The sequence below is a fragment of the Porites lutea genome, chromosome 12, assembly GCF_958299795.1.
Source record: "Porites lutea chromosome 12, jaPorLute2.1, whole genome shotgun sequence".
NCBI classification, from domain to species: Eukaryota; Metazoa; Cnidaria; class Anthozoa; order Scleractinia; family Poritidae; genus Porites; species Porites lutea.
The window spans coordinates 8,964,028-8,979,501 of NC_133212.1; the positions used below are offsets into that span (position 1 = coordinate 8,964,028).

General features: G+C 39.7%; 2 protein-coding genes across 2 annotated transcripts; one reads left to right on the forward strand and one right to left on the reverse strand.

Moving 5' to 3' along the window:
• Positions 1-2,098: 2,098 nt before the first annotated feature.
• Positions 2,099-4,233, forward strand: LOC140921368 (uncharacterized). The gene has a single exon (XM_073371369.1). The coding sequence runs from the start codon at positions 2,620-2,622 to the stop codon at positions 3,565-3,567; it is 948 nt and encodes a 315-aa protein (XP_073227470.1). The 5' UTR covers positions 2,099-2,619; the 3' UTR covers positions 3,568-4,233.
• A 3,979-nt stretch (positions 4,234-8,212) lies between these two features.
• Positions 8,213-11,908, reverse strand: LOC140922040 (uncharacterized). Its single transcript, XM_073372070.1, has one exon. The coding sequence runs from the start codon at positions 11,396-11,398 to the stop codon at positions 10,718-10,720; it is 681 nt and encodes a 226-aa protein (XP_073228171.1). The 5' UTR covers positions 11,399-11,908; the 3' UTR covers positions 8,213-10,717.
• Positions 11,909-15,474: the final 3,566 nt, after the last annotated feature.

Below are 15,474 nucleotides of genomic sequence, written 5' to 3' on the forward strand. Positions count from 1 at the left end.
GTCTCACTTCATGATTACGTCATTAGCTTTGACCAACAACAGTTAGCGTGCTGGAGGAAATCCAAGTTCAGAAGTGGCGAAAAACGTTAAAAGTTCCTTTCAACAGCGAACAAACGGCACTGTGTATGTTTTGAAGAAGTCTTGAACGTCTGACCGTCTGAAGGTCAGAAATGCATGGAGAACTCAAAATTCTTTCAAAATTAAATTATTTCACTTTTGAGGAATTCACCTATAACGATTTGGTCTTTTGATCACGAGCCAAAAATTAACAGACCGGTTCGTAGAAAGAATTGCCATCATGACGAACCATTAATGTGCAGTAAGAATCGAATATACCACGGCATATTCTCGAGAGGACTGGAACTAGCTTGAAATCCAGGCTTCCCCCGAAAGGGAATATCCGTTTTTTCATTTCCCCATCTTTGAAACGAGGGGTTCTTGATTTTCCAGTTGTTTTGGACAAGAATTACTTTCCACTTTATTAAAGGGAATTTAAAAAAGTTCCAACATCGTTTCACCATCTTCAGTCCCCCTGGAACCTTCTTCCTCTTGAACGTCCTTGAACACTGGGGGAGAGGCCAGGGGAGGGGGGTTTCATCAACGTTGTATATTGGGAGGCTCCGTTCCTATGTACAAACCCTTACCCTTTTAAATATCCTTTTGGAGAGAAAAGCCTGAGGTACCCCTTTCGAATAGCCGCCATTTAAGATGCCACCCCTTTCAAATACCTTCGTAAAAACGCTGCCTTGGAATGAACTGTACTTAATGAACGTAATATGGGAGAACATTAAGGATACAGCCATAAGGCCCCTTCTCCTCGAAATATTTTAATAAAAGGTCATTTTAAATAGTAAAATGACAGATTTCCCTTCCCCTTTCATAGACTTCAACTCGTGAAGAAATGCCGTCTTTTCTTTTATATTTAGACTTAGAAAGGTGTCCCTTTCGGGCGGAGCCCCCACATAAAAGACTTAAAGGAAACATTCCGCTTTCCCCCCTGGGCTTGAACGTCAAAGGCAACTGGCGCTATGTTGACCAAAACAGATAAAATGATAATCGTCTTCCTCGTAGAGTAGAGATCGTGAGAGTATTGCAAATATCTATCAAGGAAGTTCTTAATCGTGTCGTGCAACTTCTAATCTTACGGCTATGGCACGTGTCAGTTTTATTCTACGCTGGAATCGCGTGACGTACGTGAACACCCTACCTCCGAAAGCCGGTTATTTAAATGCAGTGTTTATCAAGACTCTAACAAAGCCGCCCACTAAGCCGGTTTTGTTTGTGTCAGCTCTGGTGTCTACATCACTGTTTTACTGCGGAAAGTTTTGGAAGGCATGTGAGCACAAACCAGAAAAACATTCATGATCGCCTTTAAACAAAACACTTCTAAACATTTCCGAAAGTACACCCGATTGTTGGTTAAGTTTACCGTTCCTCGCACTTTTTGCGTGAGTTAAATCTTAGTTACCAATTTTTGATTTTTTATTATTTAATTATTTTGAGGGAACTGATTTTTGCGACTGGTCGGGTTGCGATTCTTAGAAATTGTACCCAAAGCATATACTTTTATTTAAAGCATACACGAAATAGACAAGCTTTCTATTTTGCTTTTAATTCAATTCGCGTTTATCTGGCAGTAATTAATTGAGCTATTTACGGTTTACTGAACTTTCGATTTAGGATCGAGTTGAGCCAAGAGAGAATTCAGTCTTGGTTGAGTCTAATTTTGCGCGATCAGGGATCACGATTTACAACGATTACTCAATATATGTAAGATATAACATTGTGGTTTTCGACCTTGAGGTTTATTTTTTGCGGATTATTTTTGTGCGGTAGTTTTCTTTGCGAGAAGTTAGTTTTGTGGATCATCCAGCATCCGAATCCACAAAACCAGAACCCGCAAAGTGTCGAGCAGTAATCTTTCTTTTGAAATACTCAAATTAAAGAGAAAAAAATCGTTCAAGCCTGTATTAAAAGAAACGGACAAAAATTCAGTCAGTATAGAATTAGCAGCTCATCACCTGTAACTATTGATTATCACTTTCTAAGAATTTTGTCACGCGATAAGACAAAATAGCTCGTCACGCAATCGTTCTTCCTTAGCAATGATTGCGTGACTAGCCAAAAAGAACGTCTGCACGCGTAAAATAAAAGAAAGGAATTGAAAACTGATCAGGGTGTGCAAAGCCGATAACAGCCCGCAGTGCGTCACGAAACACAATACACTCTCGTGGCATTGGCTGATCGAATAACCACCCACGGAAAACCTGCTGTTCACGCGCATTGTCTCATTTGTCTGCATTTCGAGTGAAGGCAGTCAAAAACAAGGAATTTGCAAAGACAAGTGTAAATTTTCACAGGGTAAAACTGACCGGAAGACGAAAATGAAAAGGAGATCCAGCTGGATTGAGAACTGTGCAAGTTAGGAAATCTATCCGGTTGCGGATCCTATGAAAACACTTGGGTGATCAGTAGTGTACAATATAAACAGGATCCTACATACACTTAGCCAAGGTCAGTGCGGTAATTTTATTAATTTGGCAGTGCTTCAGTTCTGCCCTGTGCTTGAATGGAAGATGAAATGAGAAGCAGAGGATTACACAAAAGAACTGCTCAGTTATGACATCTGCAATGCGCCGTCTTGGACAGGAAATTTCCAAACTTGGACTTCGGAGACGAAATAGATCAACGTCGGAAAGTGATAGCGATGTTTTTAGCTCCACGGATGAATTACCAGCCAAAGGAGGATTAGAGGATCAACCGGAGAATGCTTTCTCTGCGGATGCTAGCTTTGAGAATCGTAGTGCTTCGTCATCAGTCGAATCGACGGATCCACTGCGACAAAGACGGCATTCAAGGAATGAGTCGGATGAGGACGTGGAATGTAAGGAGCGAAGAAGTTCCATCAAAGCTGCCCTCAGACCAGTTCTTTCTCGCAAGAGTCGTTCCGATTTGGCGAAATACTCGCGTCCGAACTTCGACCATAAACTAAAACAAGGTCCACTGGAGAGAAACGGCTCTAAAAACAGCGTCAAGGATGGCAACTTTGATTGGATTACCGCTGCGAAAAACGGAAAGGGCAAGGAAACTAAAGTATCTTCATTCCCATATCGTGTTGCAGGAATAAGTGAGGCAGTGGGCCACGTAGACAAAACAAAGAAACCAAAAAGAAGCAGAATGAAACGCAGCAAGTCGTTTAGCGGCTTGTTGGGTTGGAGGCAAGGGACGAGACAAGGACGAAAAGATTCGGCTGGAAATACCAGCTGCCATCAGAAACCTTTGAGAAGAACTAATTCTTTTAGCGGCAAAGGTGGCAAAAGCAATTTAAATGTGGAGAATTCTATCGCTAAAAAGTTGCAAAATCATGCCTTAATGACACCTGATACGAATCCAACCAATAGAAATGTTTCACCGAACATCTACATCACGAGCTTTCCCTCTTCAAATGCAGGCGAACATACGCAGAACGGGCGCGCTCGCATGAGTTACAGGAGCTTCATGGCGTTAGAGGGTTTTAGATACGAAGAGGGCATGATTGAAACTGACTTATGTTCGACAGAGCTTTGATTTTTTTTCACCCGTGAAATCATTGCGCAACGTAGTATTGAACACTGCTCAGGATTTTTTTCGTTCGTATGCATGGCACTTGACCCAGCAATCCATGACGGGTCAGAACTATGTCGATTGCCTCGCTGCACAATTTACTTCTACGAATGGACAGGTACAATTTTGAACCATTTTTGTGGAAACAAAAAGGAGTCGTAGTTTAGGCTCTTTGTGTAACAGTGTTTTGATCGGGAGCTTGCTAGGCAAGGACTTATTAACAGGAACACTCTAAAGAGTAGCGAGTTAACGTTAATTAAGAATAATGAGGGTCACCTACAATCGTTATCTTATATTGCTCGTATCGTAGATTGATGTAGCATAACTAACACGCATCCCTTGACTTTGCGGCCCGGGTAACAAACTACTTTGCCTAACATAAACAGTGAGGTGTGTTAGTATTACAAAGTACATAACTTTTTTTTTCAAAACCTTAAGTGGATGTGGTGGGATATATTACATATTAAAGTTATTGTCAAGTGGAATATTGTTCAGTGTTATCTTACAGCCAACGGCTTATCAGCGTGACAAACTGTCCCAAGAAGCGTTTTGTAAAACTGTAATTTTAATATGTCACTTGCCATGGCAAGTTTAATGATTAGAAAATAAAACATATTGTATGATACTTCATTCCGTTTTGAGTTAATGAAAATTAATCAGTAACCCACCCGCTGTGTTTGTAGAATGGCGATCACACAAAGTGATCATATCGATGAATGTGAATGTCTTTTAAAATAACTCAACCTTATAGCTTGCTGTTCAAAAAGCAAATTCTCCCACCTGCCATTCAGTGAGTTCATAAGCGACTGCCATATTGCGAAAAGAATGGTTTTGGGTACATTGGCACCATTTTATTAGCGTGGCTAGTGAGGTATTTTTATTCATATTCTAAGACCAGTTTGACACAAATCTCTATTTATAACCATTGTCTTAAGAGCTATAGAGTATTTAACTACCATTTGACAACCTCTTAAGACCTTTATGCCATATTTTAAAACTTCCGATGTGATATGTAAACAAGATAAAAGTAATTCACCTAAAAAAAATTGATAAAAAAATACGAATAAAAGTAAGAAAAAATAGTCAGAAATAAACGTCCCAAAGTAAATCCTTTTCTCTAATCTTAAAGTTTTCCAGGAGTTATTTTTTTCTCTTCATGATTAAGCCTGGGATGAGAACGAAGCTATAAAACATTTAACCAAGAAATTAACCTTTCTTTAGCTATTTGCTCGATGCTTTTTTGGTTCATTTAAGCAGTATGCTTTCAATCGATGATCTTCTTTCGTGTGTGTGTGAAATAACTTTTGAATCCATAAAGTTGCGGAAAGGGAAATTAATGTAGAAAACATATTTATTCGAAATAACATTGAAAAACATAATTAGCTTCAATAAAACTAAGAACTCGTTTTTTCCCCTAAAAGCATTAGAACTTTTGATACTTCAAAAGGAAAAAAAATAGAGATATCTGGCCCTTATCTATAATATATTTGATAACGTTTACTGTGCAACATTCAGCATTAACCTAAAAGCCCCAATATTTGAACATACGAATTCTCCAAGCTGATCGGCCATACATTTCCATAAAGAAGTATATAGTTGAGAGAGATTGATAAAATCAAAGCATTTTCCCTTTGGTTATCATATCATGAATAATTCTCATAATATTTCCCTGTGATTTTGTATTGATGTTATCAGGGGAAAATTGATGGTGGCCATTGTAAGGGGACCATCGAGGCCACGAGTAAGCGTTTGCAGAAGCGAGAGTGCCGTAACTAGAGAGTTTGATTTTAGTTAATTAAACGACTATTAGTATTTATTCATTGTCAGAGAATTAGCACATGTTTTTACTACCGTCCGTATCATCGTGGAATTTGTAAATATAGCAAGGGGTTCAAAAGGGAAGAGCTGACTGTATCTTAAGTTTTAATTTCATTCACCTAGATAATGTGCGTACTCGTGAACTAGCCTTTTCAGAAACCCTCCATTTCCTCTTTAGAGATCGTCGAGCGGGCGTACGAAAATAAATACTATGAGGGATTTATAGACCGCTAGCGCCAGGAAGTTTTTCTCGCGGTCCGCCCTCAAAAAAAAAAGAAAAACAAAAGAAAAGAAAAGGAAAACGTCTGTGAAGAGGCAAGTACTCAACAGTAACCTTATCTCCGCCACGGAAAAAAGGCATGAAGCTCTCAAAATAAAGCGTCATCACACTCTAATCTGCTGACTCAAAATTAATACCGTGACCACAAAACAGTTCTACTCACACCGGGTTACTTTGGATCAACTTTTACCTTGTCTGAAATAAATTCCGATTTCGTACTGTTATCAATATTTTTTTTGTTAGCTTTTTTTTGAGTGAACATCGGTATTTTAAAAGCATGCATTCTTCAAAAGTTGAAAAGCGATCTTCAGCACATCAAGAATGGTTGTCATATCTTCACGTTCGTAGAATCATGGATCTCTGACAAGACTAAAACACCTTAATTCTTCTTCGTTGCTGAAGGATGATGTAATAAAATTAATAATAATACGTAATTCGTACCGCAATCAGCAGCCAAACTCGGCTTTTGATATTGTACATGCTACTGCTTTGTTACTGCTAAACTGCAGAATAACAAAAGAAAAAAAAATCAAGCGTTTAAATTTACCAAGATAAAGGAAAGGAAGAAAGAATAAACTTAAGAAAAAAGAGAAAGAAAGAAAACAAGGAAAGCAAGCCTACACGAGAGGAGAGGGGAGCGGGGTTTGCTGACAGTGTCAGTTTGTGTCGATAAAGCATACTTGAAAATAAACGCGAGAACTGGTTTAAGATTTTCGCTCGTTTCACCACCTTTCACGAGCAGTTGATCAACAGAAATAAATATTCACAGAATTAAAAACATTCAGTCTGGTTTTAATGAATTTCCTCCAAATATTTCTATGCTTACGTCATGGGTGATCCATTAAACATACTTTCCGTCAGTCTGACATACATGCATGGATGTCGTGACTGGTCATGACCTTATTCTTGACCTGGTAGCTTCTATAAGAACCGTTTGTTGTTGATGTTTTCGCCGTTAAGTGTTGATTGTTAATAATACTACCTAAGGCTGCGAGCAAACGGACGCAACAACTCCCAACATTGTTGCGCCAACAATGTTGGGGGTTGTTGCGTGCGTGTTGGCAGTGGTCTGCAAACGGTTGCAACAACTCCCAACCAGTGCATCGTGGGAAGAACACAACCCATAAGTCTTTGTAAACCATGCGTAATGAGCGTGCGTGGCCCCAACTTGTTGGAAGAGCTGTGCAAACGGATCCAACATTGTTGCACTACGCTTCGGCGATCAAGGAACAAAAGAAATCTTGGGAGTAGTTGGCTGAAAAGTTTGACCGGTTTCAAACTTTGCGCAACAACACGCAACAACATCCAACATCATGCAACAGGGTGTGCAAACGTACGCAACATGTAACATCCAACAATGTTGGGAGTTGTTGGCCAATAATGTTGCGTCCGTTTGCACGGGGCTTAAGAAGAACAACAATCCCCTACACCAGCAAGCAGTTTGTTTAATCTTTGGTTTACAACGCAGGAAAAGGGGAAAAGCCTTTTTTTGTTCAAGATTATCATCCCTTATACGTTTGATCTGGGTCATTCAAAACTACCATGAAGGGTATCAGCTTCACCTAGCTGGCAAAATGTTTCCAAATTTATAGGCCACTTCAGCGTATTCGCGATCCATGCGTATCCCGAGGGACAGTCACGTGACAGTCAGTCCAAGTCTGAATGGCTTAAGCCTGAAGGACCAACGTAATGAACATAGAAGGCATCAAATCCAAGACTTTCGTGGATTTGTAGTCACATTTATTCACTTTTAGAAAGCACTAAATCGTGAGATTAGAGCCTACATATACTTAGTTCCTTCGAGAGCTTATCAAATAGCTTTAATCGTCAAGTCACAACTGATAAATAGCACGCTTTTTCAACACGTTGCAGGCATCGATCAAAGAGGACCGATTGTTGGTAGTCTCAAGACGAAAATCAGAACATTTCATGGTGCATGTGTCGAAGCCATAAATTCAAGTGAAGACAGTTCTAGGTGTAAGGGAGATCGTGGTGAAAACACTCCCCTCCCAGTGGCACCAAGTCGAAGCCGACTCGTGTGGGTAGAGAGAGAAAGATACATTCAGAAATGATGGAAATGACGTCAAGGGAGGTGAAACCTTTCGACTCAAGGTTTCACTTACCCTGGTCCCAGAGGTTTTTCTTGAAATTTTTCTTCGGGAAGAGAGAGCGAGCCGCGAAGCGGCGAGGAGAGAGAGAACCCTCTGGTTACCTTGACCTCGAATCTCACTTTCATGCAGACGACAGTGTCAGGATCTGACCCTCGGGCTCGCTCTCTCTTTCCCGAAGAAAATTTCAAGAAAAACCTCTGGGACTAGGGTAGGTTCCACTTGAGTTTAAAACATTTGGACGTCATTTCTATAGTCACATAGGAGTAGAGACCAGTAGCATGGAATATTGCTGTCGAATTACTGAATGACAGCTTAGTATCTTCATTTGCTAGATGGTAGCGGGGAAACTAGCCCGGTTGTTTGAATGACACATTTAAAACCAAAAATGTTTTACGGCTTTGTTGGATGTTTTAATGGCGCTTTTCATACGGGGTTCATTACTTCGTTTGATAAAAAATAAACTTGCAACTAAAAAGACAGTTCAACTAAAAGGAGGCCGGTTTGACTTAAAAATAGTCGAGCACATTTGAAGATGAGAAACGGAGGAAACAATTTCTTGGTGTTGCTACAGGGAGCTGTCTTATAGTCGTCTCCCCTGAAAGAAAGCAGTTAGTAGCATGGACACTATGGGTAGATATTTCTTTTTTTGTGAGCATTTTTTAACACCTTAAAAGACCTTCCCGGTTACCCAGTTCCGGTCCAGGGAACGCAGGAAATTGCCAGTTGTAGCGAGTCCAATTTTACAAATCTCCCGGGGGGGGGGGGCATGCCCCCGGACCCCCACTAGGAGTTCGCGCCTCCGGCACTAACGGTCCACGTCCGCCAGCTGAACTACTGCATCCGGTACTTCCAAATGCTACCAAAAATTCTGATGAAGTTTTTATAGTATACATGATATTGCTTGGAAACAAGGGACCATGAATTCTATTGTTCCGTGTTCAATTTTGTAAAAAAAGAAAAATGTGGATCCACTGGTATCTTCGCACAAAAGTCAAATTCCCAAAGATGCAAATAGATAGTGCTTATATCCTCTTACAATATAGACCACGAGCGGTCGTTCTTTGTTCCTCAAAGCCACGCGAGCCGAGCGAAAAGTTAAAATTATGCAAATTACTGGCCTCGTTTCTCGCGGCTTCCCCGCTCTCCCCTCGCGCGTGCCACCTGTTCTCCCGCTCGCGTCTCCAAAGAAAAATAAGAGACTTACAATACGTAATCTGGCTCTTGACGTAATTCAACGTACGCGCGATAGAAAGTATAAAATCATAAACGTTTTGCAGAGAAGCTAGCAATGTAAAAAAAGGCCTGCCATGAAATGAATGGGAGGGTGGCCTTGTCAGCTGTAGTTCGGTCGGTTGGCTTTGAATCTTCTTCGGTTGCAGAGCGGGTTACGTTTAAATTTTAACAAAGGCTATTTAGCTAGGGCGCTTTACACTATCGGTACTTAAACGCAAACGAATCTAAACCCCATGTTTATGACCAAGTGAGCTTTTAAAACTACCTCTATACACACAAAAAGTAGCTTGTTTTGTTCAGCCAAATCAGAAAGCTTTAAGACACATTTTAGCTATTTAAAAAGATAAGAAATAGCGTGACATAACCCCTTTAAATCCAACTGAAAGACGTGCGATTGCGGGGAATTTAGCCTCTTGATCATATTTCGGTACTGACGCCATAAAGATAAAGCCTAATACATAAAAGGTTTGAAGCTGTTTGAAGTCGCCGATTTTGCTTGTTCGAGTTGGTTTTTTCATCTTCCGGTGCTTACTACTTCGCGGTATAATTGGAATCGACGGCTCAGTATTAGCATTCCAATAGCTGAGTCTATTAAAAAGGCGCACAGGAACCCCACGTCTCCTTGCCCAGCCTTCCTGCGGGGTCTTAAAAACTGTCATTATTATCCTGTAGGATACTTCACCGAGACCAACTTTCTCAGTACTAAAATTGCCCAGTCCATAAGATAAATTCGTGGTATTCAATTTACAATGTTCAGCTTTTTTAAGTAAGTTGGTTATCGTGGGTTCTCACGTGTATCAAATGGAACTAACAACAGGCAAGAGTTTACAGCACCGTCAACGTTACAGAGAGCCAAGTCGTTTCATCTGTTTCATCTCAGTCCTCAAGAGCCACAAGGACCATTTAAGAAGTCCATCTTAGGGCCGAACGGATCGTCTAACGGACCGTCTTTTAAAGCGATCTCAACTAGAGGTGTCCGTAGTTATGTTCACTGCAAGAGTTTGGATCAAGTCAGCTTATCTAATTTGATATGACATCAAAGACATTAAGAAGATTTCTGTTCGTGATGGGGCAAAATAAACAACTCCATCTGTTTGATCCCCGCACGCGAGGTCTAAGCGAGCCTGCTAAATTCTTTTTTATGCGACTGAGAGGTCTGTTTGCGAGAAAACAAATATCAAAAAAGACGTTAATTACAGTGTTCTGCCGTTATGTTGTGAGTGTAGACCATTATCTGTCCTTTTTTTTACGGGTACTCAAAACCTCATTATTTTTCATTGAGTGAAATCGCTAGAGTTCCGTTGCTAACAAGGCTTTTATACTTGAAGATCTGAATGAAAACATGAAGTGAAACTTTTCAAGTGGACGCCATGCAAGGAGTAGAACACATTTTCATCCATATGGTCCATTTTTCAGCAATTTATTTCAGAGTTGAGTTTAGCTTTTCACCGCAATTGTGACGGGGTCAAACTTTAAAGGCAGTAGTACAGTTGATCGACGATTGATGAAAACCCGGACTCGGTAAACATTGATACCTCGCCTCTTACTCTGATTACGGGCAGTAAGTGGCTAAATAACAGCCATTAAATTTTTGTTAATATATGTCCTTCATTAATGGTAAACTTTTTAACAACTCCTGTTAAGGCCTTTGATACCAACCTCCCTCCCATGGCTATAATTCTGTTGAACATAGATCAGTCTCGCGTGATGTATCCGAATCGAAAAAGGCGCTCCATGAGACACTGTGTTTTAACACCTCGTCAAAGTTTATATTTACTGGCTCCCCACTGCTAAAAATTCCCATATCAGTGCCGCTCCAAGACGCACTACGCTTTCTACGCGGAGTTCTTTTATCGATGATATCAGGGGTGGTTTTACATGCAGAGCTTTCACCCTCTGTCGGGCAGTCCTTATTCTCTCCTTGTTCAGGCATCAATTGCGAAGACTCGTCAATTGAGAAAGTACGCAATTGGAGAATTAGATTAACTTCTTCTGGCGTTTGAATACAAATAGTAGGTATGACAAAGTTATTACGTCCGCCCCTCTGTTTCAAGCTGTTACTTTGACTACTGTCTTCCATCAACGATCTTTCAGGTGAGCAGGCCTGTTTTGGTTTTGTCCCGATTGAAAAACTGAAAGTAAAATGCTGTTTTTCGTCCTTTTCTCTCTGTAGGATCCGAGGCAAACTGAACGACCTGGTCCTACGTAAACTGGAAGCGTCGAGGGAAGGTCCATTCTTGAAGCGACGGAACACACGAGGAATACTCTCTTCTGATCTTCCTGTTTGCCGCGTTAAAGAAAACGTTTTAAAGCATATTAACCTATTCTTCTTTTCATGGGATCGTAATTCCATTTACAACAGTTGTAAGCAAGCTGTACCGCTAATTCGTACCGGATTTTCGTCTCGAACACTCTGTATACCTCCGTTGCTTGTGCGTGAGGGTGGAATTAAATTCGCGGATTTCGAGCACTGTTGGAGTCACGCTAATTCCTACTTGACGAAATACACGTGATTTCTGGTCCTAAACTTTCCGATCCGCAAAAAAACAGTTGATTTTCTAACGACAGCTTTTAACTCCTATCTCTGTGTGTCATACTGCAGAGCTAAGACGCGTGCAGATTCTTTAGTTTGTAAACATCTGTTTCGTATTTCGTACACACATACGTCCGCAGTGTGTGCATACCTCTCGTCTGACGGCGTCGGTCAACGCGGCCAATGAATGAAATAATCAAAAGAATTAGAGGACTAATTAAATCAAGTTACTCTATTTAGGTAGGGTGATCCTATCAGCAATTGGCTGGTGCCAACAGGGGCCCTGTGTAAATTATGACTACATAAGAAAAATTATAAATTCGTACAAGGACTTAAAAAAGTTACCTTTAACCTTTGAACCCTTATTCGACCGCCAGCGAGTGACGAAAAACCCCATTTTTCGGCTAATTGGATGTAATTAAGAAGCTTTTTGTTTCTTGCGCATGCTGCTCTTTGCCTTTTTTTGGTACAAAATTGAATAGGTCACTTTCGAGTTCCAAAACCCCTAAATTTCAAAATGGGGGCCAAGTGCATAACCTTCCTAGTGGAAATACGTTTTATTTCCAAAGAATAACAAATCATTTCTATATCAAAGACTGAACACTTAACCTTGTTTTGATACAGAGGCCCGGGGTAACTCGGAAATCATGGCCTATTCGGCGGGTTAACACTCTTGAAAGATTGATCGATAATTATATCACGGCAAGGGAGAATGAGCTGAATGGTGTTAATTCTTCAGAATCGTGTTCGTTGGAAGATGGATGGATGGATGGACGGACGGACGGACGGATGGATGGATGGATGGATAGATAGTCAGGAAACTTTATTAATGTGTCGGAGCTGTATAGCTTGGCAAAAACTCCAAACTAATTTGGGGACACAATTCATTATTGTAGTATACATGCAGTATAATAGTTAAAATATTAAAACTAAGCATAATGTATTACAATCTACTGAGAATCTGAAATGAGTAATATTAGCTATAAGACCGAGGAGAGTTGCAAATTTAAGGTGACTCGACCCAGTTTTTTTTAGGGGGTACCATCCTACTTTGAAGCTCTCTGGTATCCCCACCTTTACTTTTATCGTAAGTCTAACACATAGAATGGATAACATATAGATCAATCTACAATATAACATAAAATTTTTGGCGATCAGAGTAAATGTCACGCGGTTATAACGCCACGCCCCTTTAAGGTCTGAGTCGAAAATCTGCTGTTGCCAGCATTTTTTCGTGAACATCTCTCAGCTACACATAGTGCGCATTAGTGTCTTGCGCTGAACAGAGTTTCACCAAAATCGCAAAGACCCAATTCGAGAAATTCAGCGGTTTCCAAATTTAGGTCATAATTTATGCGAAAATGATAAGCAAACTTTACACGGATTATATCTAATAAACTATGAGATTAATCTCTGTATTTTGGGCATCCTTATAACAGATGGGTCCTTGAAAGTCACCAAAACGCTTGAGGGCCTTGTACATGCGCGCGATTTCGAGCAAAGCAAACATATAGAAATTATAGTTTTCGCTATTTGTTGACGTTTGTCAGCGTTTAAGAGTCAATCTCACGAAAAAAGCATTTTCTTAAAAATTCGTAGTTTTTTTCCTCCAAATTTTTTCAGGGCCACAATTGATTAACTAACTACCCGGACTCTGAATTTCATGGTCATTGAAAAACTGTGACATTATCTTCTATAAGCCCAAACTTGAGTAAACATTGAAGATTTTTAGCGTTTTGGCGAAATAGCGAAAACTATAATTTCTAAGTGTTTGCTTTGCTCGAAATCGCGCGCATGTACAAGGCCCTAAATTGTTTTGCTGACTTGCAAGGACCCATCTGCTATAAGGATACCCAAAATACAGAGATGAATCTCATAGTTTATTAGATATAATCCGTGTAAAGTTTGCTTATCATTTTCGCATAAATTATGACCTAAATTTGGAAACCGCTGAATTTCTCGAATTGGGTCTTTGCGATTTTGGTGAAACTCTGTTCAGCGCAAGACACTAATGCGCACTATGTGTAGCTGAGAGATTTTCACGAAAAAATGCTGGCAACAGCAGATTTTCGACTCAGACCTCAAAGGGGCGTGGCATTATAACCACGTGACATTTACTCCGATCGCCAAAAATTTTATGTTATATTGTAGATTGATCTATATGTCATCCATTCTATCTGTTAGACTTACGATAAAAGTAAAGGTGGGGATACCAGAGAGCTTCAAAGTAGGATGGTACCTCCTAAAAAAAACTGGGTCGAGTCACCTTAAATGATTATGATGAGCAGAGAGAACAGCCCTTACATTCCATCATCTAGTATTGAGCTGACATCATTTTTACGAATTCTACTTTCAAAAATATTCAACTGCGTTTTCACTGATGTTAAATCAGGAGGTAAATTTTGCCATATAACCTACACCGTAATTTTTAAGGAGTTATTATAACTCCAAAAATGGAGTAAAAATTTTAGGTACAGGATAAGCCCTTTTTTGGGGTTACTTTGACTCCTAATTTAACTCCACATCTGGGGTCATTTTTATCCCTGAAAAAGAGTTCTTTTTACTCCCAGTCTGGAGTTAAAATAACTCCGAAAATGGCGTTATTTTTACTCCTTACATGGGTTGTTTTTACTCTTTTTGGAGTTAATTTAACTCTGAAAGTGGAGTAAAAATTTTAGGTACAGGACAACTCCTTTTTTGGGTTATTTTAACTCCTCAATATCTGGGGTCATTTTTACTCCTGAAAAAGAGTTCTTTAAACTCCTTTTTGGAGTTAAAATAACTCCACTGTAAGGAGTTAAATTAACCCCACTAGAGGGGTTATCATAACTCATTAAAAATTACCGTGTAGGCCCAAGATACCGTAAAGAATGCTTACCGTATGTTACAGTATTATATCTAGGAATAGAGAAATCCGATTGTCGTAAAGATTAAGAAGAATTGTGGTTATTGAAAAGATTACAGATATAAGTTGGACATGGTTTGTACTTCACTTTGTACACAAGGATGCAACTATCCTGTAGGTGCCTATTCAACAGCGTTGGTAATTCTGCCCTCTTGAGAAGTTGTGGATAATTTGCATGCTTGACAGGCACAATCTGTCACGACTTTACTCTAACAATTACAAGCGAAAATACAGTAACTAAACAGAACAACATGATTGGCAGACGCGGATCCACCCCGGTTTCCATCGTTTTACGAAAATCGGTCAGATTCATAATACATATATATTTAATAAAAAAAATCTTCCCAAGTTGAAATGGTTTAGAAAAATTTTGTTGTTGTTGTTGTTCCAATTTCTGTGCATCAAATTCATCAATTCTACTTGCACCAAAGGAAACATGGATGACGTCAAGAGAGAATGAGCTGATGACGTCCTTTAGCCGGTTCTTTGGGAGCATGCTCCTGGACCCACCTAGAAGCTTTTAAAATTGCTCGTTTAGGAATTTATACTGACTGATTTCGGAAACCAGTCAGTATTTATCCTAGATCCGTGCCTGATTGGCAATATTACCTAGCATCGCAGTCGTTAAGTGAGTCTGATAGTCACCGTGAGTGTATTATTTACTTAAGCCTGCTGATTCAGTAAGTACCGAGTTTACAAAAAAATGCCGTGTCTACCGGAAATATGCAAGCTTTCTGACAAAAAAGGCAAACTTATGAACTGGAATCTGTAAGAACAACAAGTTTTACAGACTGAGGTAATTAAACTAAGTAGCAATATTTTGTATAGTTGATGTACAAGAAAACTAAACAAACAAACAAAGGAAAAAAGAGGAGAGAAAGAAATAGAAAGTAGCTTTTGAATAGTCTGTACTTTGCCCTTTGAGAACCTTTAACAGCTCGTTTTAACCAATACAATACACAATACAATAGATGAAAAATTCTCAGATGAA

Excerpts from the sequence above, each read along its gene's own strand:
- LOC140921368 (XM_073371369.1), top strand. The coding sequence starts at position 2,620 with ATGACATCTGCAATGCGCCGTCTTGGACAGGAAATTTCCAAACTTGGA.
- LOC140922040 (XM_073372070.1), bottom strand. The coding sequence starts at position 11,398 with ATGGAATTACGATCCCATGAAAAGAAGAATAGGTTAATATGCTTTAAA.